General features: G+C 35.4%; 4 protein-coding genes and 1 long non-coding RNA gene across 11 annotated transcripts in view; 3 read left to right on the plus strand and 2 right to left on the minus strand.

Moving 5' to 3' along the window:
* Nucleotides 1-1,045: 1,045 nt before the first annotated feature.
* LOC119073847 (activin receptor type-1) lies at nt 1,046-5,514 on the plus strand. Of its 2 annotated transcripts, XM_037179689.1 has the most exons (10): nt 1,046-1,185; nt 1,644-1,770; nt 1,922-1,957; nt 2,994-3,072; nt 3,133-3,322; nt 3,388-3,420; nt 3,488-3,702; nt 3,765-4,390; nt 4,452-4,677; nt 4,782-5,514. In XM_037179689.1, exons 1-10 carry the CDS (start codon nt 1,137-1,139, stop codon nt 4,932-4,934), a joined length of 1,734 nt encoding a protein of 577 aa, XP_037035584.1. In that variant the 5' UTR covers nt 1,046-1,136; the 3' UTR covers nt 4,935-5,514. The 2 variants fall into 2 exon arrangements, with proteins under 2 accessions (XP_037035584.1, XP_037035582.1); XM_037179687.1 differs by lacking the exon at nt 1,922-1,957 and having other exon boundaries at nt 1,068-1,185.
* Nucleotides 5,515-9,131: 3,617 nt separating this feature from the next.
* Nucleotides 9,132-9,840, plus strand: LOC119073917. The gene is made up of 2 exons (XR_005087108.1): nt 9,132-9,283; nt 9,352-9,840. It is a non-coding gene; the product is annotated as an uncharacterized LOC119073917 (long non-coding RNA).
* Nucleotides 9,841-10,419: 579 nt separating this feature from the next.
* Nucleotides 10,420-13,522, plus strand: LOC119073842 (mitochondrial intermediate peptidase). The gene is made up of 11 exons (XM_037179681.1): nt 10,420-10,579; nt 10,657-10,802; nt 10,867-11,007; nt 11,067-11,188; nt 11,331-11,597; nt 11,665-12,167; nt 12,232-12,395; nt 12,461-12,747; nt 12,810-12,981; nt 13,055-13,220; nt 13,282-13,522. The coding sequence occupies exons 2-11, from the start codon at nt 10,662-10,664 to the stop codon at nt 13,431-13,433; spliced, it is 2,115 nt and encodes a 704-aa protein (XP_037035576.1). The 5' UTR covers nt 10,420-10,579; nt 10,657-10,661; the 3' UTR covers nt 13,434-13,522.
* On the minus strand, nt 13,520-19,118 carry LOC119073876 (tumor protein D52). 2 transcript variants are annotated; one of them, XM_037179754.1, is made up of 5 exons: nt 18,972-19,118; nt 14,376-14,509; nt 14,147-14,307; nt 13,926-14,088; nt 13,520-13,856 (listed from the first exon to the last, which is right to left on the minus strand). In XM_037179754.1, exons 1-5 carry the CDS (start codon nt 18,979-18,981, stop codon nt 13,746-13,748), a joined length of 579 nt encoding a protein of 192 aa, XP_037035649.1. In that variant the 5' UTR covers nt 18,982-19,118; the 3' UTR covers nt 13,520-13,745. The 2 variants fall into 2 exon arrangements, with proteins under 2 accessions (XP_037035649.1, XP_037035648.1); XM_037179753.1 differs by lacking the exon at nt 18,972-19,118 and adding an exon at nt 15,318-15,861.
* A 4,352-nt stretch (nt 19,119-23,470) lies between these two features.
* LOC119073887 (14-3-3 protein zeta) overlaps nt 23,471-27,463 on the minus strand; it is a 31,966-nt gene continuing 27,973 nt past the window's right edge. For 3 of the 5 annotated variants that reach the window (XM_037179770.1, XM_037179769.1, XM_037179771.1), the window contains exons 6-7: nt 26,886-27,049; nt 23,471-24,985 (exon numbers count right to left, since the gene is read on the minus strand). In XM_037179770.1, coding sequence (XP_037035665.1) covers nt 24,824-24,985; nt 26,886-27,049 — 326 coding nt within the window. In that variant the 3' untranslated portion in view covers nt 23,471-24,823. Of the gene's footprint in view, nt 24,986-26,437; nt 26,602-26,885; nt 27,050-27,463 lie in introns of all 5 variants that reach the window. The other 2 variants (XM_037179774.1, XM_037179772.1) reach the window with 1 other exon arrangement.

Consider the following 27,463-nt stretch of genomic DNA (forward strand, 5'->3'; position numbering starts at 1 on the left):
ATTTTGACAAGTACCCAAGGCAACTTATAATAAACTGGTCTTCGGTCCTCTCGCTCTCAACGTAACACGTTGAAAGAGAAAGCAATATTTTGACAAGTACCCCAAGGCAAGTTAAATTAACTAGTCTTCGGGTCTCTCGCTCTGATCATAACAGTCTATAGAGTGTTAAGTGTCCACTCCACTCAACAAAAAGTATTCCGTGAGAGAGCTGTGAGAGAGCGAGCTGTCAAATAAACAAAGAAAAAATTCAATTTTGTCTCTCACACGGAGTACTTTTTAGGTAAGTGGAAACTAAGCATTATGATGAAAGAGAAAGAAATATTTTGACAAGTACCCCAAGACAACTTATAATAGACTGGTCTTCGGTCCTATAGCTCTCGTAACATGTTGAAAGAGAAAGGAATACCAAGGCAAACTATAATTAACTAGTCTTCGGTTCTATAGAGTGTTATGATGAAAGAGAAGAAGATATTTTGACAAGTACCCCAAGGCAAGTTAAAATAAACTGGTCTTCTGTCCTCTCGCTTTCAACGTATCACGTTGAAAGAGAAGCAAATAATTTGACAAGGACCCCAAGGCAAGTTATAATAACTAGTCTTCGGTTTTCTCGCTCTGATCATAACAGTCTATCGCTCTGATCCAGAGAGATGCTAATATGACGACTGGGTCGTTTCGACGGTAGAGGGAATATGTCGAATGACAGGTGGGTTTTTGAGAGAGAATTCAATACATTTTCTCTCAACCAATTTCAAAATCATTCGACATATTCCTCTATCCGTCGAAACGACCCAGTCGTCATATTAGCAATTCTCTGCTCTGTCATAACAGTCTATGACTTGACAACTGTTCGAGAAGAAAGGTCGACAATAGGTTGTTCTTGAGGGAAATGACAGTTCTATGAATTAGTAACTGGTAGGTATGAGTTGTAACAATTATTTTCAAAGACATAGATTACGGTTAGTCCTTCAAGCCTAAAGTCTAAGCGCCCTAATTTTGAAACTGTCATTCCTGTAATGCGCACAGCTCCCTCTATTAGCCGCGAGATCCTATCGTCCATATTGTTTTACCCAGACACACGCTACCTGTCATTAAATCTAAAAACTAAAAAATAATATTGATAGAGAGGAAGCGACAAAATGTTATTAAAATATTTGCTTTGGCTTTTCTTTATTAATTACTGCAAAGGTAGCTATTTTTATTGAATCTCTGTGCATATTGTTGTTTGTTGTTCGTTTTGGGAATGGAAGTTTCGACGATATAGTGACTGAAAATCGAAAATTTTCCCAATCAATGACAGAAAGTGTAGCCCGTCAATCGACGTTTTTTTTCTCTTCATTTTTTTTATTTTTGTTTTAAAATCAATTTATGTGTGTACATTATCAGATCAGTTTACGATTGTGATTTTTGTGTTGGGCGAACCGTCTTTGATTTGATTCAGTGATGAATGAATGAAAATAAAACCTTTTTTCCAGATAACAAAAATAATAATAGACTCACTGATATATTTAAGTACTATCAGCGACATAACATGCACTATATATATAAATAACACACAATAATATACACAACACACTCTGCACATACCTATGTTATACACAATGTACGTTTTTGTAATAATTGTCAAAAATTTTCGATAAAAATAGGTGAAATAAATGGAAGGCTCCTCGATGAAAACGAAGAAAATATGGATCTCGATTCGTCGCATGATCATCCATCGATAGGACGGGATCTGAATCTGGCACAGAATTCAATTCATCAATCACATCCCAGGTAAGTTTTGGCTCGTTTGACAATATTGTTTGCGTAACTTCCATTTCGTATACGAAGCTACTGCAGTAATGTGTATAATAACGCTAAAAACCCTTTATTACGCTTTAAATCTAAAATTTTAATTTCCTAACGCTACCAAACGTAATTTAAGGAGACATTCGAAATCGAATCGGAGAATTAAAAAGAGGTAAATTTTGCTTGTAATGTCCTCGATGCACTGTGTTCGTTTGTATTATTTTGTTTGAGGGTGGTAACGAATGATCGTGCTTTCGTTCATTAAGGGCTCCTACTCTCCGAATTGAGAGTTTTTTTTTGTTATTAATTCAGTTTCTATTGAAACGAGACATCAACGTTGATGGATTAGGCGTCGATAATAACCTTTCAAATGGCTATAATATTTGAGATCTTTAATTAAAATCATAAAGACATCAATTTACAGATCTGAAAGTCCAAATTTCCATATGTTTGTAGTGCTGTCCTTTTGTGTTGTTATTGTTGGACAGGATCAATTTATGTTCTTGGTAAATTCATTTACCGAATTTACTCAAATTTACCAAAAATTACACAAAATTCACCGAATTTACCTTAAATTTTGGTCGAATTTGCTGAATAATTTCGTCACATTTTCGGTAATTTTTGGTAGGATTCAGTCAATTTGGTAAATGTACTTTACCAATAAAAGCCCTGTCACAGGAAAGGTAAATAATGAGCAATACCCGCATTTCTGCAATCACCAAAGCTTATCAAACCGAATTATTGATTATCAATAAAATTGATCCTTCCGAATTGAAGTCGGGTTTTTGTTTGTTGCGAATAGTGTTGTCCAGTGTCCACCTAAATCAGTCCACCAAAATTTTTAAACTGAGTTTCCTGATCGTGTGAGTAACGCATTTCATTTGTGGTGTTTTTGAGTTAGTGTACCTGTATCTGAGAAGTTTGCGACATATAATCCCATGATTTACTACGAAAAATGCTAAGAATCGAAGGTCATTGATTAAATGAAGTCGTGAAAGTGTCGTTATTAGGAAGTTAGGTTCGAAGTATTAAACCTAACTAGGCAAGACACAGTAGAAATACAAGATCTTAAGCAATCCAAAATATTTTCAAATTTTTGACAATTGTTTCCACGACACAGGAAACTCCGTATTCAACGAGTCTTGATCAATTAATAACCTTGCAACCCTGCTCTTTAACTAATTCGGTTTCGTTACAAATTCGCTTAGGTATAAATGTCATTCATGCGAGCCACCAGATTGCCGAAATTCCGTCAGTGGAATGCATATGTGCCAGAATGCAATCCAGGTAATTAGCAACGATTCCTCCCATATTTGAAGCAATAATTTGAAATGAAAATATTTCAAGTGCTGGAAATCGAGAGTCCGTGATGCCTATGGTGTGGAACGAGTTTCCAGAGGATGTACAGTGTCGCACGATCATTTGCTGCTGGTTTGTAATCAAAACAGTAACAACAACATTGGTGGACCACGAAAACGACATACCTACGGACAGTACAACATCGAATGCTGTACTGGTGACTATTGTAACAGCGGAAGTAAGAATTGCAAATTGACTCGCCCAAATTTATGTGTGCAAACTTACCCTTTCGTTTATTTTCAGGCTTCCCCGAACTGCCACCGATCATTTATACAAGTTCGTTAAACGATGACAAATTGTTGCCAACAGCACACACTAATAAGACGCCTAATTCACATTTCAGACGAAATCGACACATCAAGCGGCTACTTTCTTAAATTATCGTTTGCCATATTCGGACCCGTCTTTATCATTGGCGGCCTAGCCGTTTTGGTTATCATTTTTATGCGAAAAAATCATCAAAAACGATTGCTAGCTACCCGAAGCAAACAGGATCCTGATACATACTATGGAAGTGACGATTTTAGAGCGACAAGTGCTGGCGACAGTACACTAAGGGTATGCTAATATTGCACTTTGTCATTTAGATTCCTTTTAATGATTTGCTTTGAAAATCGTAGGAAGTGTTCCAACATTCTGTGACATCTGGTTCGGGTGGTGGTCTGCCGCTATTGATTCAACGAACGCTTTCGAAACAAGTTTCGTTGGTGGAATGCATAGGTAAAGGACGTTACGGCGAAGTGTGGAAAGGCGTCTGGCATGGTGAGCATGTCGCCGTGAAAATATTTTTTACGCGTGACGAACAATCGTGGAAGAGAGAAACTGAAATTTACAGTACGGTTCTGTTGCGCCATGAAAACATTTTGGGCTATGTCGGATCCGATATGACGTCCCGGAATTCGTGCACACAGCTCTGGTTGTTAACGCATTTCTATCCACTGGGTTCATTGTTCGATCATTTGAATCGTACCGCCTTGAGCCATTACGATATGGTGAACATTTGCCTGTCGATAGCAAATGGTTTGGTGCATCTGCATACGGAAATACACGGTACGGAGGGTAAGCCAGCTATAGCGCATCGCGATTTAAAATCAAAAAATATTTTGGTCCGAATCAACGGCACTTGCGTCATTGCTGATTTTGGTTTGGCTGTGCTGCATACTCAATCGACCGGAAAAATTGATCTGGGTACGAATCCGAAGGTCGGAACGAAACGGTATATGGCACCGGAAGTGTTAGATGAATCGTGAGTCCATTGATTGCTTAATCGAATTCTTTTGCTTTAACGAACTGACTTCCGTTTACAGCATAAATTTGGAATGCTTTGAAGCGCTCCGTCGCGCAGACATCTATGCCTTAGGTCTAATATTTTGGGAAGTGTGCCGCCGTACCGTATCGTCTGGTATCGCCGAAGAGTATAAGATTCCGTATTACGATGTTGTACCATCTGATCCGAGCTTTGAAGATATGCGCAAAGTCGTCTGTACCGATAACTACAGACCGTCGATACCGAACCGGTGGAGTTCAGATCAGGTGAGCAAAACGAACTTCTTTTTTATTCCATGTGGACTGGGCCGAGCGAACTGGAAGCCTCCCTGGAAGCATGATGATGAATTTGATGTGATTTTTGTTTGCAGATTTTATCTGGCATGGCCAAATTGATGCGAGAATGTTGGCACCAAAATCCGAATGTAAGACTGTCCGTATTAAGAATCAAGAAAACAATACAAAAACTGTCCGCTTCCGATCACAAAGTGCAGTTAATCTACGATGATGAGGTTTGTGTTTGAAATTCAGTTTGTTTTTCAATTTTTTGTTTCAAATTCTTATTGGATAGCAAATCACGGCCGATTCTTTACATTTTTAAAAGTTTAATTATTTTTCTTTTTAAATTTTAATCCAATTGAGACTTATATCGTGAGAATTAAATATTTCAATTTTTACAAAAAAAATATTATTTTAAGAGACACACAACTGATTACGTTGTTTGTGTGTATCGAAAAGATTGAAGAAGGATAATATTGTGAACGTTTTGAAATATGTGACCCCATACTCATCGTATTGTATAAACAAACAAACAAACAAACTAAGAGCAACGGAAGTATTCATCATCACACATTATAATTGTTTTGGCAAAGACCAGAGTAAATCTTTGATGAAATTACTATTTTATTACGTAAATATAATTGATGACTAACGCTATGTCTGTTCGCAGACGATTTAGAAGAGAAAGTAACCATTCACTAGGGATCGTTGATGCAATTGAAACATATTTTATAGAATCAATGAAAGTACCAAATGATTGTAGGACCTTGGGGAGCATCAACGGAAAAACCTATTGACAGAGTCAGGGCTTGTTTTAAAGAATTCGGAAAAACTGGAGAAAAAGTCCGAAAAAATTCTGAAATTTTTCGAATCTGTTCAGAATTTGCAGAGTTTTTCATTATGAAAATTCTCTAAAATAAACCCTGGATAGAGGCTTTGTGCTGTGAATAAGTGCCCAGAATGTAAAATAAAATTTTGAAATCCTACTCTTCGCTGGAAATAGCGATTTGAAAATGTCACAAATATGGTATTGACACTCGTCTTTCACTGGAACAATTTTGGTGTTTCACTAGTGCTTGAGGCGTTTTTTAAATGACAGTGGCAGATACCAACAGAGCAGACAGTGTTACCTTGATTTTCTAATTTTCTTTAGCATAGTCAAGCTATATGTGGGGCAAATTCCTAGCAAATTCCCTCCAATTCCATCTGCCTTTGATGGTCTTGGGTTTTCCTAAAAACGGGAGCCATGCATGGAACTTACAGTTTGTTCATCTTTAGAAAACACAATTTTAGATTTTTTAGAGTTTTAAAAGTTTTCGATGTTCACACAGTCCATCAAGTGATTACCGATATAACCTGGAAACACTAACTTGACTGGGAACATCGATGACTTTTAAAACTCTAAAAAATCTCAAATGTGTTCAGAACTAAAGAAACCCCACTGTACTGACATTTTTTTGGATGAGACAAATGCACAAAATGTTGACCAGGTTGTTTTCTACATTTTTTTTTGCATAATTGCACAAAAATGATCCATCGGCTTCATGGTAAAAAAAAAAACATTTGAAGAAAAGACAGTTTGCGCAAATGACGTCATTTGCGGAAACTGTCTAATGTATCAGGCAAAAATATATATGACTAGGGCAATTCTTAAATGAGGGCCTAATGGATACGTTGGATACGTGCCTAAAAATTGTTTTGGTCGCCAAGTGCAATTGCCTTTTTTCCCATAAGAAAAATGAGGCTCCTTAATTTAAAAAAAATTCTGAATATCCCAATCGCTTACTCAGCTCTAGCTTAGTACTATAGTTTTGACGATCCCTAGGAATGGATAAAAATAAAATTAAAAATGAAACTAACCGACTGTTAAATTGCCACCAGTTTTTTGTAGTAAAAATATTTTTTTTTAGATTTTTTTGTTTTATTTGAAGATTTTTAATTTCAATTTATTGTTTTCAAATATCAAAAGTATTTTCTCTGATGAGAAAGAAATTTTGTTTAAAAAAAATTGTAGAAAATCGAGAGATTATAAGTTACTTTTAAGTCGAAAAGTATGTTGAAAATCACCTTGGTGCCATAATTTACTTGGTTGTCCCGTAATATTGAATTGCATTATTAGACAACTTGAATATTTATGGGGAAAATTTTTCTTTTTTTTTTATTGTTTCATCGAACGCGGTCGTTTTAAGTCTAACTCTTATATCGGACGGAACATTCATTTGAACCGCGAATTTATTTTGGTTGTTTCTATTGTTAAGTCGAACAAAGATAGTTAAAATGAAAACCGTGGAAATATATTTACATAAAAATGCAATCCATCCGGAAAAAATGCGTATTAATCAACATTTTATTTTGTAACAATAGCATCAGTATCACTACGTAGTGTATTATCACACTCGTTTTAATTTGTTTCAAAAAAATGAGCAATGTTTAATAAATTCACATATCCATGGTACATATTATTTGAAAAAAGAAAAGATGAAAACTAAATTCATAATCATTGAACGAAAGAAAGAAAAGAAAAATCCCGAAACCGTAAACGTAAAGAAACAAAAGAGGAAAAAAGAAATCATTTTTGGTTCTCTTCAGTTTTCTTCATATTATAGTAGCTCGTAAGAAAAATAAAACAGAGAGGAAACTAAAATTACTAATTCAAGAGAAAATGGAAATAAATTATTATAAAATTACTTAAAGATGCGGTTAAACACAAAAGAAACCACACACATAAACTAATTTCACTGTTCATTGTACATAAAACCATCACAACAAAACTATCTTAAGGTCATTAATTTCTAAGTGGAAGTATTTTGATAAAAAAAAATGAATAAAAATAAAATATTTCAATGGCAATACATTTTGGTTTTAAAGTTGTGCATCCAGACATTCTAGCAGACTTTTACTCTTCAATTCTATTTTATCAAACACCTTTACGTTGGTACACGATATTGTCAGCGGCCTGTCGATTTGGAATTTAAATTCACAATGTTTTCCAAACTTTCACAGGACGTAGCTTAATTTTACACTTTTACACCGCTAAGGGCCTACTTTTTAGAAACTTTTAGAGAAAATCGAGAAAATCAAGAAACTTTGAGAAATTCAAGAAACTTCGAGAAATTCAAGAAACTTCGAGAAATTCAAGAAACTTCGAAAAATTCAAGAAACTTCGAGAAATATTTCTTGAATTTCTCAAAAGTTTCTTGATTTTCTCGAATTAGAGAAATTTCAAGAAATTCCAGAAAATTCAAGAAATTCGAGAAACTTCGAGAAATTCAAGAAATTTCAAGAAACTAATTTCTCGAGTTTCTTGAAGTTTCTAGAATTTCTCGAATTCGAGAAATTTTAAGAAATTCGAGAAATTTCGAGAAATTCAAGAAATTAGTTTCCAAAAAGAAGGCCCTGCTTTACATCGCATAAAAACTTAGGGCAAAAGAGATGACAGATTTTGAGAGAGTAAACGTATGAAATTCTCTCACAAAATCGTCCATCTCTTTCGCATTACGTTTTTAATACGTGTAGGGTAGTAATTTTTAAATTTTGCACACCTTTACACTAAACACATTTCAATCGGCGCAAAAGTAAACCATCCTCCAATACAAATCATCTAGATTCAGAAACAGAGGACGCTGCACACTATTAGGACATTACTTATCTACGAGGGTGAGTTTGTGTCTCAAGCCGAAGGCGTGGCAGAACGAAACATTGTTTATCTACTATCACACACACAGTCATCGTTTTGGCTCGGTACATAACTCCCAAATTGTCAAAATAAGCATCGTAATCGTCATTTGGTTATCGTTCTACGCAGATAAAATCATCTGCTTCGATACAGAATCTTTTACTTCGTTTGTTTCAATATTCACTTTGCTATCAAACGACTAGAATGGAAAGTTTCTATATTGACTCGAAGATTTAACGTGTTACAGGCGGCAAGCATATGACCAGTATTATTATCGGATCTATTACTTCAATCGATCAAAGTATTTTTGATCTGTTGATTTCAAATCTTGTACTTCAATTTTGTTGAACATGCATTTTACTATATAAATGACCATATTACCCAGAGCTTGTCATTATTTTTGTCGTCGTTATCGAAAACAGATGTGACGGGCTAAATAATTATTTGCGTATTTGTGGTGGACGGTATATTTTAGGGGAAAGTGCCTAAAATAAAGCGTTCACCACTCGCATACAACTTTTCATGCTGATGGCCTAAATTACGAAAAAAAAAATCTGAAATTTATGCCCAAGGCATGAAAATATTACAAACAGTCCCGTATCGCTATGTAATCGTTAGATCTACTACATTACTTTGTTCAAAAATACACTTTCATTTGATTTCGAATCTTTTACTTAGTCAGTTTTGATAACGCAACGGTTTGCTTATAAACGAATAACAGATAACGACAAACAACGACGAAGATATCTTGTTAATCGTAAAGATGTTAAGAGGCTATATGCTATTAGAAGTCTAAGGTCAGTTATCAACAATTTAGTGAGGTAAAGAAGCTTTGTGTCAACATTAAGGTTTCATTTATAAAAAATTAAACGAATCGACAGTTAGCTGAAAAGGCTAGTCAGTTACTTCCTTTTTCACGTAAGTCAAATTCATGAAGTTACTTTACCTTCGGTTAAAGAAACAGATCCCCTTCGATACATTAATAGGCACAAGCTATTGATCCTGAAATTGTATTCCAGTTGCGAAAATGCATCTGAATCTTGAGCTTGATTCGCTTCCATACACAATACATCGTTTCAATCCGTCAACATTACCCTCCACATATCTTCGTCTCGTCGAAGGCCAATTATGGTTCAGTATAACCAAAACTACACAAGAATTATCGATTGTCATTTCTCATGACTATTCGGATGAAAGTTCAATGCTACTTGCTAACGATCATCGAGTGAACCGAGGTTGGCGATGCTTTAGGGTTGTTGGTCCTCTAGATTTTGGGTTGATTGGAATTTTGGCTAATCTGGCTGATGCGCTTGCAGTTCAGTCAATTTCAGTATTTGTTGTATCCACATTTGATACTGATTACATACTCGTTAAGAAGGACAAAGTGTTGGACGCGAAAAAAGCTTTTGAAGATATTGGACACTTTGTTAAAGAGGTTGAACGTTTTGCTGAATAAACGAACTCTATTGGACTTGGCTGTAGCTTTTTATTTATACATTCTGTAACTCCTTGTCGATCAATAGTCATTTGTGTACCTCACTTCGTTCGGTCTACAATCCGCGAAATTGCCTAAAACCAATCGTCCAAAACGGGTACACATGTGAATTTTCATGTAAAGGGCAGAAAACCCGAGAAAATTTGAAGCATGAAAATTTACTTAAAACATCTTATGGATGAAATCTGTTACTTCTTTTGTTCACTTTCACCAATATCGTACAAAATCTGTTACATCATTAACCTGTTACAGACGGCAGGCACCAGTCTGATCTATTACTTCCACCGGTCAAAGTATTTTTAATCGGCCGATTTCAAATCTTGCACTTCAATTTTTGTAACATGCACTATTACCCAGAGCTTGTCATTATTTTTGTCGTCGTTAAATATCGATAACAGATGATAATGGCCTTATGTGACAGTTTAAGTTCAACGTTGATAATAAGCGAACATAAAACGGTACTCACTGATTACTTTTGTCGTTGGTGTTGCTGACACAAGATTAGGAAATATATCAAACGAGTGTGTTCATATGGACTTATGGTTTGAGACTAAAAAACAAGACAAGAAGATCAATGAAAACATCGTAAAGAGTATTTTGACATTTCGATGCAATTGCATAACCTAAAATTGCAACAGTCAAGAGAGTCAAGAGATAAAAATAATAAATTAAATTATTTGTTGGGGCGTTTAATGAACTCAAAAGGATACAATATCGAAGTGAGTAAACCAGTCAATTCGTAGCACAGAATTTCCCACACAATTAGCTCCATCAATAATTGTGCGCTTCTTTAAAGGTATTATGTATCGAATGTTAAATGGTTCCGTAATATGTGCCAAGAGTTCACTTACCCATAGCTTAATCCGACGCGTTTCAACATGTCTTGTTACTTCATTCAACTCTAAGCCCGCCCAGAGGTTCAACATATCGCATGAACGAATAGTGAGCTCAAAACAATAAATTCGTTTTCTCAACGGCAACATCACACTAATTGGTGTCATTTTAGGGTATTTTTGGTATCAACGAACTCCAGACACCAGAAGGATTTTATCTTTTAAAAGAGAATGTCATCAACAAAACAGAAGATCTAATCAGAGAAGCAACTGGAACAAATCGAAAACGCAAAATTGTTGAAGTGTTCGATGAGGTACGATTGACCATGGATTGTCTCGGCAAATTTCTTTTATTTAAAATTCAATTTTTCAGTTATCTGACTCACTGTGTCAGGTAGCAGATTTGGCTGAATTTATTCGATTGGTGCATCCGAAAAAGGCATTTGGTCATGCTGCTGAAGACGCTTGTATCTCGGTCAGTGGAGTGGTTGAAAAGTGAGTATTTGATAGAAAATCTTGTACTTCATTCGTTTTACCATTTACCATTTTACTGTACATATTAACCGAAGGCCACCACTTCACTCATTCACTTCTTTTAATCGCCGCAGTCGATAACAGATGATTAACTAACTTTCAGACTTAACACGCATAAGCAATTGTACAAAGCACTGAAGAATGTCGTCGATACTAAAGATACGTTTGAAACTAATGCAATCGACGATCATGTTGCGAAACTGTTTTTGTTCGACTTCGAACAGTGCGGCATTCACTTAGAAGAAAATCAACGGCAAAAAGTTGTCTACCTAAACGATGCGATTCTTCAACTGGGTCAACGTTTCATGACTGGAGCGGTGCATCCACGACAAGTTTCTAAATCTGTTTTGCCCGATAACATCAAGCCATAGTAAGTGTTCCGTGGGGATATTGTGTCGCTTTCGGCAATTTTTCTTCAACAAACGATTTTTTTCAAGCTTTTCTAGTGAAGGCGACAAAGTTCTCGTTTCTGGACTTTATGCTGATGGTAATGCGACGGCTAGAGAAACGGCGTATCGTTTGTTCCTGTACCCAGATGATCACCAAGAATATCTTCTAACGGAACTGATCAAATCACGTCACGAATTGGCTACAACTTGTGATTTCCCGACATATGCCCATCGAGCTTTGAAATCCAGTACGGCGGAGACTCCACAAATGGTCAACGAATTTTTGATTAAATTCACGGAACAGTTAAGGCCGCGAGCGGAACATGACTTCAAAATTATGACCCGAATGAAACAGAAGGAAATCGACGGCAATGGTACATTAGCTTCTTGGGACACACCGTATTACACAGCAAAGCTCAAGAAGCAATGGCTACAGGTATCTGCGTCAGAGTTTACGCCGTACTTTAGTTTGGGTGGTTGTATGGAAGGTGTCAGCACTTTGATGAAATGTTTGTACGGAATCGTATTGGAAAACACTGAAATGGAACCAGGTGGAGAGAGAGAGAGTTTATAGCTTGAAACTGAACAGGAGAATAATTTTGGTAATTGTTTCAGGCGAATCATGGGCTGACGATATCTACAAACTAGCTGTAAAACATGAGACAGAAGGTCTACTCGGACACATTTACTGTGATTTCTACGATCGACAGGGCAAACCAAATCAAGATTGCCATTTCACAATACGGGGTGGAAAGGCTTTGCCTGACGGTTCGTACCAGGTAAATTTCATTCTGTTGGACTTGTAGTACGGTCCGCTAATTTATGTTTTGAAACTCCCATTCAGAATCCCATTGTTGTGGTAATGCTCAATCTAAGTCCACCAAGATGGTCCGGACCGACACTATTAACGCCATCCATGGTTGACAATTTGTTTCACGAAATGGGACATGCGATGCATTCGATGCTAGCTCGGACCGAATATCAACATGTTACAGGAACTCGGTGCAGTACCGACTTTGCGGAGGTGCCTTCAGTATTGATGGAATATTTTGCTAGTGATCCGCGAGTGCTGAGCACATTTGCAAAACATTTCCAGACACAAGAGCCTATGCCGGCTGATATGCTCAAAAGGTTGAAAATGTTTATTTTTTGGACTGCACCTAGGACTATTTCATAATCATTCCGGATCGTAGGTTATGCATGTCAAAGCACTTATTTGCATCGAGCGAGACGCAGCTACAAGTCTTCTATTCGGCATTGGATCAACGATACCACGGCGATCCGAACAGGAACACTGGTACGACAACTGATGTGCTGAAGAGCGTACAAAGCGAGTATTACAGTTTGCCGTACGTGGATAACACGGTGAGTTTCGATTCGAGTTGTGTTTGAAATTTGAACACTTAACAAAAGTGAATCCCTTCACCATTCACTCCAGGCTTGGCAGTTACGGTTCTCACATTTGGTTGGCTATGGCGCTAAATACTATTCCTATTTGATATCACGTGCCATAGCGTCAAACATATGGCAGACATACTTTGAAGCTGATCCGTTTAGTCGCAGCAATGGTGAACGTTATCGACGCGAATGTTTAGCTCATGGCGGTACGTAAATATTGCTTGTAATTTACTTTGATTGGATTGATTGTAGCTTATCACTCTTCAGGTGGTATGCCGAGTAAACAATTGGTGAGCAATTTTCTGCAACAAGACCTGACCCCTTCAGATTTGTCGCAATGTCTGATCGATGAGATTGACATTAACAACAAGAAGATTGAGGCAATGAGCGGTGAAGTTGGAATTAGTTTTAAGGGCTGAGAATGAGAATGGGTTTCCCTTGTCAAATGTAAATTCCCCAAAATTTTAACGGTAAAAAAGACGTCGAACGTAATTTATGCAAAATCTAAGAACAAATTTGTTTAATTGCAAAAAAATACATTTTTTTTTCATCAAGATTCAATTTGATTAGAAACACACACACTCACATGGTGCAAAATGAGCTGCTGTTCCACTCAATTCATTTCAATTTTTAACGCTTAGGGGTCTTTCTTTCTTGCTGTGGCGCATACTTTATAAAATTACGACAATTATTGTTATGAATTAAAGTAAAGAAGGATTCCGGGACGGATTTTATGGCATGGCTTTCTCTTCGGGAATGGTTGGTGATTGTAGTCCTGAAGCAGAACGTCCATCGTCGAAACTATTCATTGAACCGGAACGTGATGGAGTGGTCACCTTTCCCTGTGCACAGTCACAAACGAAAAAAGGATTTTAGGCTGAGACCGAATTCACTGAACAGTCAAAAATTACCTTAACATTTTCGTAGGCACTGCCAACCTTCTCTTCTAACGTTTTATACGAATCAGACTTTTTCATCTGTGATAATCTAGAACTGAGGCCACTTGTAATTCCGCCGAAAATTGACGATGTCTTTTCAGCTGTTGTTTTTAATGCGGATTCGGTTTTCTGGTAGCTATGACAAAGCGAATACGTCAAATCTCTTGACCACTTGAAAGACTTTCAAAACTTACACCGTGCTTTCCTTAACAGTTTTGATGCCCTGATTCATATCATCCGAAATCTCCTTCCAAACGGTTATGCCCAATTTCCTTTTCAGTTCGCCGGCATGTCGAACCTTCGACGCCAAAACTGTACGCAGCGTTGTAATTTCTTCTTCGACTCTGGACAGTTCCTATTCGACGTGGAAGTAAATTTAATATTTCTCACTCTCCTACTTGGTAATATGTCGCGCGTCCTTACCTGACTCCATTCTGCTCTAAGGCGATCTTGTTCTTCGACAGAAAGTCCGTTGAACTCTTCGGCGAATTCGGCTGATCCGAATGATGTTACAGACGCTGATCCCGGGGAATTGTCAGACAGCTTTTCGGAACCGTCTGAAATTTAAAAATTGTTGCTTGTGAGAACTTGGAACTGAATTAAGGCGAAAGCAGTCACAGTCAACACAGTCACGTAATTCGGAGCCTGTTGGAGGGTTTGACGTATTCGAAGATCAAGGATAACGTTAACTAAAGAGTAATTTAGGATCGTTCAGGGGACACCCACTTGGCACTTACTTCTACGTCGTTGTGGTCTTAGCATAGTGTTATCGAATTTCGTATAATCGTCGTCTCTCTCACAATGCACGATAGCACTCTAACTGCTGCGCGTCAATCAACTTCCAAACTAAAGACAAATTAGATTTACAATTCGATAAATCTTAGCTGCAACGACAAACCGTGAATGAAACTGTTGTATGATTTATGTGAGCATGGACTGGCTGGTTAATTAATTATAACTTTAACAACCGTAACATTAGTTCACGACTTATGTGACGGACGTAGACGATACGGATTTTTTTACGAAATAATTTATTAAAATTTCGTCCAAACAATTTATGTTGATCCACGTCTAAACAAATGAAAATTAGTGAAAATGTGTTACTCAATTAAAAATCATCATTTCTCATGCCACGACGGCAAAACAAAACACAAAATCTTTTTCGTTTTATTATAACACATGCTCATCAGCTGAACGATATATATTGCAAAAGACTTTTCGAAGTGGGTGTTACAGTTAAATGCTGGTGAGAATAAACAAAAACGAAAAATGTTGAAATTGCCGTAGCCCCATAGTCTTTAAAATAGAATCGACCGAGCGCCCGCGAACAATAGATGAACGTCTCCTTTCCCCATATTGAATTACCTGAATTTCCAATGTTTAAAAAATTCTTGTAATTATCACTGCTCGATATTTTAGCCAGGTACGGTTTGGAGAAATCGATAAATGTTACGCGAACATCACGCATCGATTTTTTGGTCAGAAATCGTTTCAGAAACGAATCTCTTTTGCGATCATTAGCACAATTATTAATTGGACTCAATTCAGCTTCAACGCGCTGCAAGTCTTGATCGTCAACAATGCAAAATATTTCGTCCAATGGCATCGAACGCAAATACAATTCCGTTTCAGGTGACCATTCCGTTCCATCGTTGTTCAACGATCGCGTATCGAATTCGGTGTATTCGTCGTCAAATGATGGGGTTGCATGTTGCGATAGTTTTGGAAAGTATGGGTCCTCAATGTATTCTAAACTGGGCATATCATCGTCACCCATTCGCATTGTTGTTTGGGTATATCACAGGAATGTGTTTAATTGGAAATGACATTAATTTAAACTTAAATATCCAAACGATTCAGTTGCTAGTTCTGTGTATGCCGCGAAACTGACACAACAATGCTGAACGAACTGACTGTGAAGGTAACTATTACATTCCGTTAACATAAGCAGAAAAAAAAGCCATAGTCGAAGATTCGAAACGGAGAAACAAAGAAAGCAAAGGCAAAAAATGGGCATAGGTATCACGTGACTGCTGCTGAACGAATAAAATATGCTTTCATGAAAGGTGAAACGTAATAACGAATAAAAAACAAAACAAACGTTAGTTACAGTGAACAATGTTCACTGTTCACCTAACCATCGACTGATGCTCTGGAAACGATATCAAAGAGGTATGCACTGATTTTGTCTGATTTGGAAATTTTACTCGGCTTTGCTTGTGGTTCTATAAAAGTAATTATTCAGTGTTTTTGGAGAGAGCAACGTCCGAGGTCAATAGACCAAATTCAGCAAAGAACTGTTTTTGCTCGTTACGTAATTTTAGAGTGTTTTTAACGATGACGAATAGCAAGCAAAATTAATTCTAAATTAATATCTGGTTGCACGAGCCATCGATTATATTTTTTGTGTCGTCAAGACCAAACGGTAGAAGTTCTAGAACATAAAGTGTAGGTGTGCAACCGAGAACGAAGAATCCCGAGATGAACAAAAGTTTTGTTACCCTCATTTGTTTTCCTTGAACCCTGTATAACAATGACTGTACGGCTTCAATCAGTTGAAACTTTGTCTTTGAAACAAGACATCAGAACAGTCGGAGCGTTTGCTGCGACTTAGCCCCGTACGACCCGTAATCCTATTTCGTCCGTAACCATAATACGTCCGTAGCCGTAATACGCCCGGAACCCTAATACGTCTACAACCCTCTAATGCGTCTGTTACCAAAATGCAAGTCAAGTTCAGCATGGTCAAATTTACTGAAAGTGTTCATTTTTAAAATTGCGCAGAGCGCAATTACGAAAGCCCGTACGAAGTACCTCTCAAATAAAACCAACAATTTACGACATTATTTTAAGAACCCAAAATTTTTTGCCAACTTTCCATTGCCTTAGTCCAAGGGCCCAAATTTGAAACTTTTTTGCCATTATTCTATTCGGCATTCAATTATCTCTCAAATCAAACAAAAACTAGCAAAATCGGATGAGATTTATTAGATTTATGTGCAAAAAACACTTAGGGCCGAGTAGCGGTCTTAGTCCAAGGGCCCAAATTTGAAACTTTTTTCGCTACGTTCTTTTCGGTATTCAATTACCTTCGATAAAAAACTAAATCTAGCAAAATCGGATGAGATTTACTCGATTTATGTGCAAAAAACACTTAGGACCGAGGAACGACCTTTGAGCCCTCCCAACAAGCCCACGTTGCATCTTACCCAAAAACAATGTTCAGCAACTTTGTTCTACTCGTCAATACCTTTCATTTGATATATCACAGCAGCTATTGCGTGCGTATTTCGGTAGATATCGTCGAAAGACTGAAAAACACCTATAGGGCCCTAGCTCTGGAAGGGCCGACCCTACCATGCTCATTTTCGAACTTGACCTTACTTTTGTCGATACCAATCGGGGAAAAAAAGAATTTTGAAAAAAGGTTGTGATTTGCTCAAGCTAGAGGGGTCACAGACGGACGGACGAACGGACATTTTTTTTATTGCGGATTCGTCATCTATGAACATAACTAAATGCTTTGCCCTTACTGTCTGCTTCCAATTCGACGTGTTACAAACGGCATATCAATCTTATAAGCCCCCAGTACTTCGTACGGGGCTAAAAAGTTAAGAAAACCGCGAGAGATAATTGGAGATAATGAGTCTCAATTGAGTTGTTTTCAGTTTAGTAGGTGATGTCAGGATTAAAACTAGAATTAAAAATAAAGTTCAACCGAACACAATGTACCATAATGTCGATATAATCACACAAAAACTCGCTATTACATCAAGTGTTTTATCAAATTTTACTTATTTACGAAAACTACTATTATATTCAGTTTAGGTTATTATCATGCAAGTAATTTTATGCACAAGCGCGCAGCTAGTTTGGTATGACAACTAAGGTTGTTTTTTTTTTTACTCATACACTCGTTTTGATAACAAAATGAATTTTAAAATTGCGTTTTACGAGTTTGTGAACGGCAGGGAGTTGGAACGAAAAAAAAATTATTTATGGAAGTAAGGTCAAGGTCAGACTTTGCTTGTTTTATCAGGCAAGCGTAGAGCGGTACCGATAAATCTATTACTTCATTTGATAAAAAAAATCGTTTTCCTTATAAGGAAAAGGATGTCGCTTATTTTCATTTCGATAATAACAGACGATCGTACAAAACATTTGCTTTATATGACAAAGCTAGTTGGTTATAAAACAGGTTTTCGATTCACCACAAATTAGATGACTCAACCACTGCGGCTTTTTCATCCATACAATACAATGCTTTCTTGTAAGAAAAAAAAATCAGATTCAGAATAGCGAACCAAGAAAAAAGTTCATTTGTGGACGGTCCATCATTATATTATAATTCGTAATGAGCATGGAAACCGTTCTCATTGGTAAATGAATTGCTAACCGAAAGTAATAAAAAATTTTGGTTAATGTCAAAACAGAAAAAAAATTCTTGTTTTTGAGCGACATTCTGTGCAGATTATTCACATCCTTTCAAATTCGAAACGTCCGTGTTCACTCTTTTAATGTAAACATTTCGTTTCGAATTTTTCTAAAATTATATATCAATCGACATACTTTCAGCAATAAATGTGGGATTCTCGGGTGTAACAAATAAAATTTATTTCGCTTAAAATAATAAAATTATTTCAAAAAAACAGTTTCGGCTGATTGCTTTGAATCATTGACGTCAGAATTGCCGGTTAATTTATTTATTTTTAATAAAATTAAAATAATTAGAGAAAGATTAGCCGCTAACTATAGACTAGTCGTAATCATGTTTGACATTGTAACATTCAAATAACTGTAAAAATGAGGATAATTCTGCAAGAACATTGATTATTGCGAGGAATAAAAACCATGTCACAGTGTGAACTTCACTTCGTGTCGATAAAAAAAAATAATTAAAAAATTTCATTGATTTGAATTGCACAAAACATACAATGCAAATGAACCGTATGCGTGTTTATACAGTATTCATACACTCTATAATACGCATTGGACGAAGTACAAAAAGAATTTACTTACAATTACTCATGGCTGATTCACGCTGGAAATGTTGATAGTTAGGATAACGATAAAGAAAATCGGATTATATTTGTAACAAAAATAAATTCGCTTTCCGTGACGATGAAAATAGAATAAAAATTTTTCAACTGATTTTGACAGCTCATCAAGTAACATCAATGACAGAAGTTTGATATGTTGAGGTTGGCATGGTTGGAAAATCTGATTAGAGTGAGACGCCGCGCTATGTCATCACTGTTTCATTTTAAAGTTTCTTGAAAATGTTTTATTAGATCAAGTAACAGATTCGAGACAATACTGCCGGGAGATAATGCATGTCGTCTGTGGAAGGTTATCTAATGAAGGCATGGAAATAGTTCTTAACTGCCTGTAGTCTCGTCTGTAGCCATATCTTTTCCAAAATTTGTTTTTACTACTTTTTGGTAGATCTCCTAAGATAACTTTGCCACCCGATGCATTTTGTTTTAGTTTCGATTGACGATATAGATCTCATCGGTTTGCGAAACTGATGACAGTGCAGGGGATTACTTTGACTATTTTGTGTGCCAACCTCGCAAAAGCGGAAAATTATTTAAATTCCTGCAAATGCTGCAACCAATTTTAGACATTTTTTCGAGGAATTCAACGCTTCTATTTTCCTTGACTTCAAATATAAACATTTCACATTTACTAAAAATGTTTCATCGTCTCATCATCTGTTATCAACAGCAATAACTAAAATAATGCATCAACTACGACCCATCTCTTATTATATAGTAAAATGAATGGTAAAACAAACGAAGTACCAGATTTTGTGCTAAACACTAGACTATACGTTTAAGAGGTTCCGAGCGTACGCTGAAATTGTAGCATACATTTGTGCGTTTCGAAATTTTTGATCGCTGATATCTTTTTACGAGAGTCCTTTTTGAAAAATGTACGACCACATTTTCGAGTAAAAATATGTCAGCTTTGAATAAAAAATAAAATTGTCTGTGAAAGTTTCATGTGCTTTGAGAAAACTGTACCGGTGCCCCAAATTTGCATCAAAGGTACACTTTTCTCAAAGCACATGAAACTTTCACAGACAATTTTATTTTTTATTCAAAGCTGACATATTTTTACTCGAAAATGTGGTCGTACATTTTTCAAAAAGGGCTCTCGTAAAAAGATATCAGTGATCAAAAATTTCGAAACGCAGAAATGTAGGCTACAATTTCAGCGTACGCTCGGAAGCTCTTAATAAAAATAACAGTTTCGATCACTTGCCGTTTTTAGGGTTTCTTCAAAATTTATTGACATTAATTGGGATTTATTGAGATTTACAGTCGAAGAAAAATAGATTTCGGTTTTTTCAACGAATACAATCCAAACGATTTTATTTAATCCACATGCGATTTTCAGTTGCTATAATTCATATACATTCGTAAATATCGCAACATTTGTAATGCATGTGGGATAAATAGCATTGATTGGATTGTATTGCCAGTTTCTTATTTTTCTTCGACTGTATAGGGATTTATTTTGGGAACTCGGTTATGAAATATTTTTTGATTCCCTCGGGAACAGTGTCTGCCATATGCTTCGACTAAACCATAAATCCCAAAAAATTGTTAAAATTTGCTACATCGACCCCTCGCGTTTTTAAAAGCAATGAAACTATACATATTCACAAGGTTGCACTAGCGTCGCTAGTCATTAGCGACGCTACTAGCGTCGCTACTAGCGCCGCTTATAGCGACGCTTATTTTCAAAATTTGTCGCTACTAGCGTTAGCGCTCGCTAGAATATCATTAGCGAATATTTTTTCGCTGATCGCTAATCACTTCGCTAATGAAAAATAGAACATTCTAGGTATTGAACAATTTAATATTGAATTATTAGAATTGTTATTTGCATAACTAGAAGTGAAGCGTTGAAAAATCGAGTTATGAAATGTACTTCACATTCAAAGTCCGTTAAAAGTTTATGAAATTTCATGTATTACACCAGCTCCAACTCGCAATCGTGTAAATTACTTTTCATGCTTTTGATTAACAAAATTCACATGAAAGCTTGACTTTCTAATTGTTCATCACTAGTATGCAAATAGCTACTATACTCAATCTTTTGCAACTTCCGTAAAAAGGTAAGCTTCAACATAAATCTTCAACATAATCATAAAATCTAATAAATTTTCCTCAAAAAACGATTGAACAAAATGCAATCAAAGTTCATCAAAAGCAAAAATCAAAAATTATGGAGATTTCATCATGTTGTTTAAAAAAAATTTAAATTAAGAAATCGTCTTATTTATGAGATCTTTTAGCGAAACATTAACGATCGCTATTAGCGGCCGCTACTAGCGCGCTAACTTTTTTTTGGTTAGCGAATAAATTTAGCGTCGCTAACATTTTTCGAAATTAGCGTTAGCGTCGCTAATAAAAATCGTTAGCGATCGCAACCTTGCATATTCATTGTTTAAAAGGACAAACAAAGACCATAGTTCTCTAAATGTTATTCCAGACACGTCCTTTCGACACGTAGAATTAAAAAATATGCATTAAATTGCTAGAGTTCGTAACATAATGTTAAAAGAGCTTGCTTAAGTGGTTCTTTAAATCAATGAATATAAACTTGTACATTCGCTTTAAATGGCAAATTGGAAAAAAGTGATCAATCTCCGTATGGGAACATTTTCTTGAGTTGCCCCTCAATACTTTTTCGGTCGTCAGTGCCTGAAATCATTCTACGATCGGCAATTCTAACGAATACTTTTTTGACGATTTTAAAAACATAAATGAGTTTTTACAACGACAATAGTAATTTTTCACTTTGGGAGCCTTAGTTGTGAAAAATTCGTTCCGATCTGGCCACAAACAACACCCTCGAAATAAAATTTTCCCTCTGTGAACAATGACTATTACATGCTGCAAGCGTCGAAAGACGTGGTCTAACATAAATAGTATTTATCTTAACGAATGTTCTATGCCAATCTGCTTATCATCAGAGGAGTCGAAATCGTGTATTTTGTGTGCCAAGGAACTTCCTTTGATTTTGAAATATTTTTTTTCAGTTTAAACTTCTGAAGTATTGTTGTTGCAAACGTTATTTGTTCACTTCGGAAAACAGTATAAAAATACTCTCTGGCCAGGCCACAAACAACACCCTCGAAATAAAATTTCATTTCCCATTGCCAAGACAATTTTATGCAAACAACAAAGAAACAAACCCAAAGATATCATTGTATTCTGCGTGGTAGACAATGAGAACTTGCTTAAAGCTTAGTAGTTTGCACTGCAAAATATCTGTAAAATTGCATATTTTAAGACTGACGTGACTGAACCATCGACTGAATCATTCCCTTATATTTAGCAAGACTGTACACTTAGGGGCCCCAAAGCTTACAGCCTTGATATTTAGAACAAATAATTTCATTAATTACGATTTGATTCAAAATAGAATGTCGGCTAATCTTGTATCTTAGATTATGACACGAAGACAGCTGCTCCTATCCTGCTATTTACTAAGATTTAAGCGGATTTAAGTAGTACTTACAATCTAATAAATCTGACTTGTCCTCGTTTATGGTGTTTCTAACATAAATGATGGGTTCTTTCAGACTTACCTTTTAACACACGCATCGTACTTTAACAATGCTCCTCTAAAGAAGAACTCCTGCGAACGTGTTCTCTTGATTGAAATGCGTTAAATTGTTATATTGTTTATTACAACCAATATTGGAAACAGCAAGAAATACAAAAAATAGAAACAATAATCCGACAATTGATTTTTTTTCTTCCTTTTTTTATTAATAATTGTTTGGTTTTTGTATTGACAAGTTCAGCGCTTTCAATAAACTTATATCTTGGCTTTTTTGAGTACTTTGCAGAACGAAACTATTTTTTCTCATGCAAACCAAAAAAAAATAGTTTGGAATTTGGTTCATGGTTTTTGTGTTTGTTTAAACAAAATGAAAAAGAGGAGACAAGAACGAAGGGAAGAAAGTATATAAAACTTAAAACCAAAAAAAAATGCTTCAACGAATGTAAGATTATTTTATGAAAGATAAAAGGTTATAATATCCGAGAGCTAGTCCAATTAGCTATCCCATTATTATTGTTTCGGCTAATATTTTCTCAAAATATTTATACCAGTCAATTGGTCTAAATATAACATAGCTTTTTAAATGTGTATTTCGTTTAATGGTAATTGTAACTCACTTTTTCTACTTGCTTTTATTCTCTTTCACTGGTTTTTTTCTTCTTCTTCTCCCAATCTCGAGTAGTTTTGTTTCAACAAAATGGTGAATCACTCATCCGGAGATAGAGAGGGAGAGAGAGAGAGAATTCGTGATTATAAAATGGTAATTGTTGCCACTTTCAGATCTAAGGAATATAATTAAAAAACGTTTTCGGGATGTGTGTGTTTTTGTTTCACGCTGAACCACCGGATCCGGAGGACACAAAAAATATTTCAGAGAATTATACAGAGAGAATCTTTTCATTCAAATACAATTAATACAGAAATTGGTTTTTGGGTTTCTTTTTCTTTTTGCGTATGAAGCTCAAAAAGGATCAATTTTTACTTTCATTGTTAATGAAAACATTTTTTTTTTGTTGTGGGTACAAAGAACAGTTTTTCCATTTTTTTCATATCATTTTTTTTTTGATTCTTCAATTTACGTTTTTCTTTTGTCTCTTTCAAAATACAACATTACAATTATGAAAAAAAAGTGTGTCTTTATATTAATATAATATTTTTGATGTACAAATTTTTTTTTAATACTTGTAGATTTGCTGCACAATGTATCTTTTTATATTTTTTTTTAGATTTTTTTAATATTTTTTTTACGATAGGGGAATTGAAATAATTATTTCCATTAGCTGCTCCTCCTCTTCTCCCGTCCAAAAAACTTATTTATATAATCAATTTTCAATATATATATTCATCAACATCGTTTTACTGTATATTTTCTGCACTCGACAATCTTCTGAATGAATCGGTTTTGGGGGTGTAGGCGCTGGGGGGCATTATAATATCAATAAAAAAACTCAACAGAATCACAGAATATGTAACGATTAGAGCGCGAACCGAAAGTGGTGGTGGGGGGAAAAGAGGCTCCAAGTACAAACAAAAAAGTAAAGATGACAGAGAGAGAGAGAGAGTGAGAGAGTGTGTGTTTAAAAAAACATAAAATAAACAAAAAAATCTTCGTAACAATTTTGCATTTAACGCAAATAAAAACAAGAATTTAAAAAACGAATTTTATTTTCAATATGAGAATTACACATAACAAAAAAAAAGTTGGTTTGATAGAATGAAAATTAAAATAAAATGAAATTCTTTTTAAACAAAAAAAGGCGCGAAAATGTTGTTGCATTTTGTTTTTTCTTTTAAAGATGTAATTTAGTAGAAATTGTAAGGTTAAAATTGGGTGGTGTGGTATACTAAACAGAATTTGTTTTTTTTTGTTTCTTCATTCAATTTTGTTGTTTCTTATTTTCTTTCTTTCCTTTTGTTTATTTTTTTTTAAACTATAGTCTAAGAAAAACTCGTTAATTGTAAAAACTTTTCGCAAAGAATTTTTCTTCTGTTTTGTTTAGTTTGCCAAATTCCCGCAATGTATTTGACATGCATCGATACAATGCGCAAATTTCGATTAGAGAAATTCCTTCGGGAAAAGTTTTTAATCTGAAAAAATAAACACGGAGCGCGTTTTTCTTACACTACAAAAATGGGAACAATGTTGTAGGTGTGTGTGTTTCATGTTTTTTTTTCATCTTTCTTTTGTGTGTATGTGTGAGTGTGTATGTGTATTTTCTCTTTTCATTTCTTTTTTTTTGTATTTTTTTTCTCAATTTTTCTTTCTTTCTCTTCAATTAATTTTCAGTTTAGTTGATTGCGTCACCAGGTTCCTGAGGTTCATCGCCATCCCCTTGTGTATCTGATGTCCATAATGTCAGATTGTCCCTCAGCAGTTGCATGATTAAGGTTGAATCTTTGTAGGAGTCTTCATTTAAGGTGTCCAATTCGGCTATCGCGTCATCGAATGCCTGGCAAAAATTAGTTTTTCGTTTATTATTCCAATAAAGTATTTCAACGAGTTAAAATCAATCAATAGGAGAAAAACAAAATTGAAAAAATTTCTTAGGTTCAAAACGTGTGTATTGCCTAAGGGATGCGTATCGCACGAACGAAGGTGACTCTTCAGAAAATAATTACATAAATAGACGTGATTTGTAAGGGAATGAAATGATAACAGATGTCGCTGCGCAGCTGTGCAAAGCAACACCATCTGTTATCATTTCTCTGGAGAAGTCGTATCGACGTTTCACTTCAAAATTTTACTTTAGCGATGTTCGCGAAAATTATCTACGCAATACAATCAACACTTAAAAGTGATAAGAGTCACTCAGTTCGCACTGCGAAAATTTTTTGAGCTGAAATTATAGCCTACATTTGTGCGTTTCTGATCTTATTGTCAACGATATCTTTTCATAAAAATCGTCTTTCAAAATAGTAGAGCCTTTGTTTCACTCCGAAATGTTTTAGCTAGATTTCAATAAAAAAGGTGGCTTGTCTCAGTTAGACCAGCTCTGAGAAAATTGAACAGTTTATGAAAATTTAGGTAAACTACTTAATTTTCATACAGCTGGTCAAACTGAGACAACCCAACTATTTTTTAACGAAAGCTAACACATTTCTGCTGGTATCGAACAGTAGCGATGTAAATAAGTGCTTTCGGTGGAAGAAAATTCGAACTTTCTTTCAGATTAATTTTTACGTTAGAATGAAAAGATCATTTCCTTTAAAAGATTTTTTTTCAGAATTGGCTGACGTTCGACACAATTCACATAAATGATGTCTGTTCACACAAAGTTCGGAAATCCTAAGAATATTTTTTCTTTCTTTTTCTACAAACAAGTCAGACAATTGTGGTTCTTGTTGAGAGATACCACTCATACCAAAATGTTGTTTGTTGAAAAAAATATTTTGAATGAATTAGTAAAATACATGGAAAATCGATCAAACACATAAAAATTGCTGCAACTCTGAACACGTCGATCTGGTTAATGGGCGTCATAGATAAACTATTTTACAAAAATGCTATAACATATCAATCAATGCATTCCGTTCAATAACAAAAAAATAATAAACAAAATTGACTGAAAGCGAGTTATTTTTGATAACAAAAATATGAACAACAACAAAACTCTCGAATATCAGAAAATGATAGACGGTTATGGGTGAGAAAATCTGGTTTCAAAAAATATCTATCCAGAGAACTCGAGGGAACTAGGATTTCTACGCAAGCATTTGACAATTCAATTCAAAATAAAAATGTTAAAAAAAAATGTAAACTAAACAAAAAAACGTTTCGTTAATCTAATTTTGGGTTATGAATTTGATTATTTTTAGGAGTGCAAATTAAACTAATCAAACAAAAATCAACTCAAGATTCTTTCGTTTCTAGTTCATTTCAACATAATGCTCTGTATTATAACCTGTTTAGCCAAATGACAAGCCCTTGCCGGTGAGTTTATTATCTCGTAATAGAACACTGAAAAGTTGAGTGCTAGACCCAAACGTATCGGATGAGTGGGTTGCATTTTTGATTTTGAAATGTCAAACGCTTCCTGATACGCTTTTTGTGAATCCTCAATAACCGCTACGATAAAAGATAAAATACAAAAAAGAAACAAAAATAAATTTCAAACGAAAATAGAAATATTTTTTTTTGCATTTCTTAATCTACTGACAAAATTGGAAGAGAGTGTCGTCGACACGATGAGTCGTTCGGAATTTCTTAATGGAACCAAAATATAATAATACAAAAAAAAAGTAACAACAAGAGAAACAGAATAGACAAGACACTCCACAGCCAGCATCGAATTTTTATGTGTTCTCACGACGTGTGTACAATTAATTTTGCGTTGTATTTATAAATTTCACCTGTTTTGCCAGCTGACATGCTTTGTCTGGTGAATTTAAAATCTCGTAATAGAAGACTGAAAAATTAAGTGCAAGTCCCAATCTGATGGGGTGTGTTGGCTGCATTTTGCCCTTGCTAATTTCGAAGGCATCCTGGTATGCAGCTTGAGAATCATCTACGACAGCTGTAAATTTTGGTTTAAGAAAATGTTACAATTTTTACCACTAGAAGCTCGAGGAATTTAGAAACTCCAGCCAGATGTTTTCTACTTTAAGTTGATCTCCACTTCAAACACAAAATTTGCAATATCTGTCCCTCTATCTACTGTCAATTTGTCACAATATAGTTTGTCGAATGATTCTGTCTGAGCATGTAATCGGGGAAAATTAGGTCCGAAATTGATGAATGAAATAAATTTGCAGCATTTGAACCTAAATACTTTCGCGTTAGGCAAACTATTCACACGTTCATGACAAGGTTTAACCTATTTAAGGGATAGTCCATTCAACGAATTTATTCTTAGAATCCTTACACAGTCCTGCAGTCTGTGTATACATTGGGGAAAAATCATAGTCCAATATGTATTCCCCTTGGGCAG

Source organism: Bradysia coprophila, unplaced genomic scaffold (assembly GCF_014529535.1).
Source record: "Bradysia coprophila strain Holo2 unplaced genomic scaffold, BU_Bcop_v1 contig_138, whole genome shotgun sequence".
NCBI classification, from domain to species: Eukaryota; Metazoa; Arthropoda; class Insecta; order Diptera; family Sciaridae; genus Bradysia; species Bradysia coprophila.

Coding starts and splice junctions, on each gene's coding strand:
- LOC119073847 (XM_037179689.1), top strand. CDS start 1,137: ATGTTATTAAAATATTTGCTTTGGCTTTTCTTTATTAATTACTGCAAA. Junction 1,186..1,643: donor CTTTATTAATTACTGCAAAG/GTAGCTATTTTT, acceptor CGATAAAAATAG/GTGAAATAAATGGAAGGCTC. Junction 3,703..3,764: donor CTGGCGACAGTACACTAAGG/GTATGCTAATAT, acceptor TGAAAATCGTAG/GAAGTGTTCCAACATTCTGT.
- LOC119073842 (XM_037179681.1), top strand. CDS start 10,662: ATGTATCGAATGTTAAATGGTTCCGTAATATGTGCCAAGAGTTCACTT. Junction 11,189..11,330: donor GTCAGTGGAGTGGTTGAAAA/GTGAGTATTTGA, acceptor ACTAACTTTCAG/ACTTAACACGCATAAGCAAT. Junction 11,598..11,664: donor CCCGATAACATCAAGCCATA/GTAAGTGTTCCG, acceptor ATTTTTTTCAAG/CTTTTCTAGTGAAGGCGACA.
- LOC119073876 (XM_037179753.1), bottom strand. CDS start 15,735: ATGCGAATGGGTGACGATGATATGCCCAGTTTAGAATACATTGAGGAC. Junction 14,089..14,146: donor ACTGTTAAGGAAAGCACGGT/GTAAGTTTTGAA, acceptor GCTTTGTCATAG/CTACCAGAAAACCGAATCCG. Junction 13,857..13,925: donor GTGCCTACGAAAATGTTAAG/GTAATTTTTGAC, acceptor GACTGTGCACAG/GGAAAGGTGACCACTCCATC.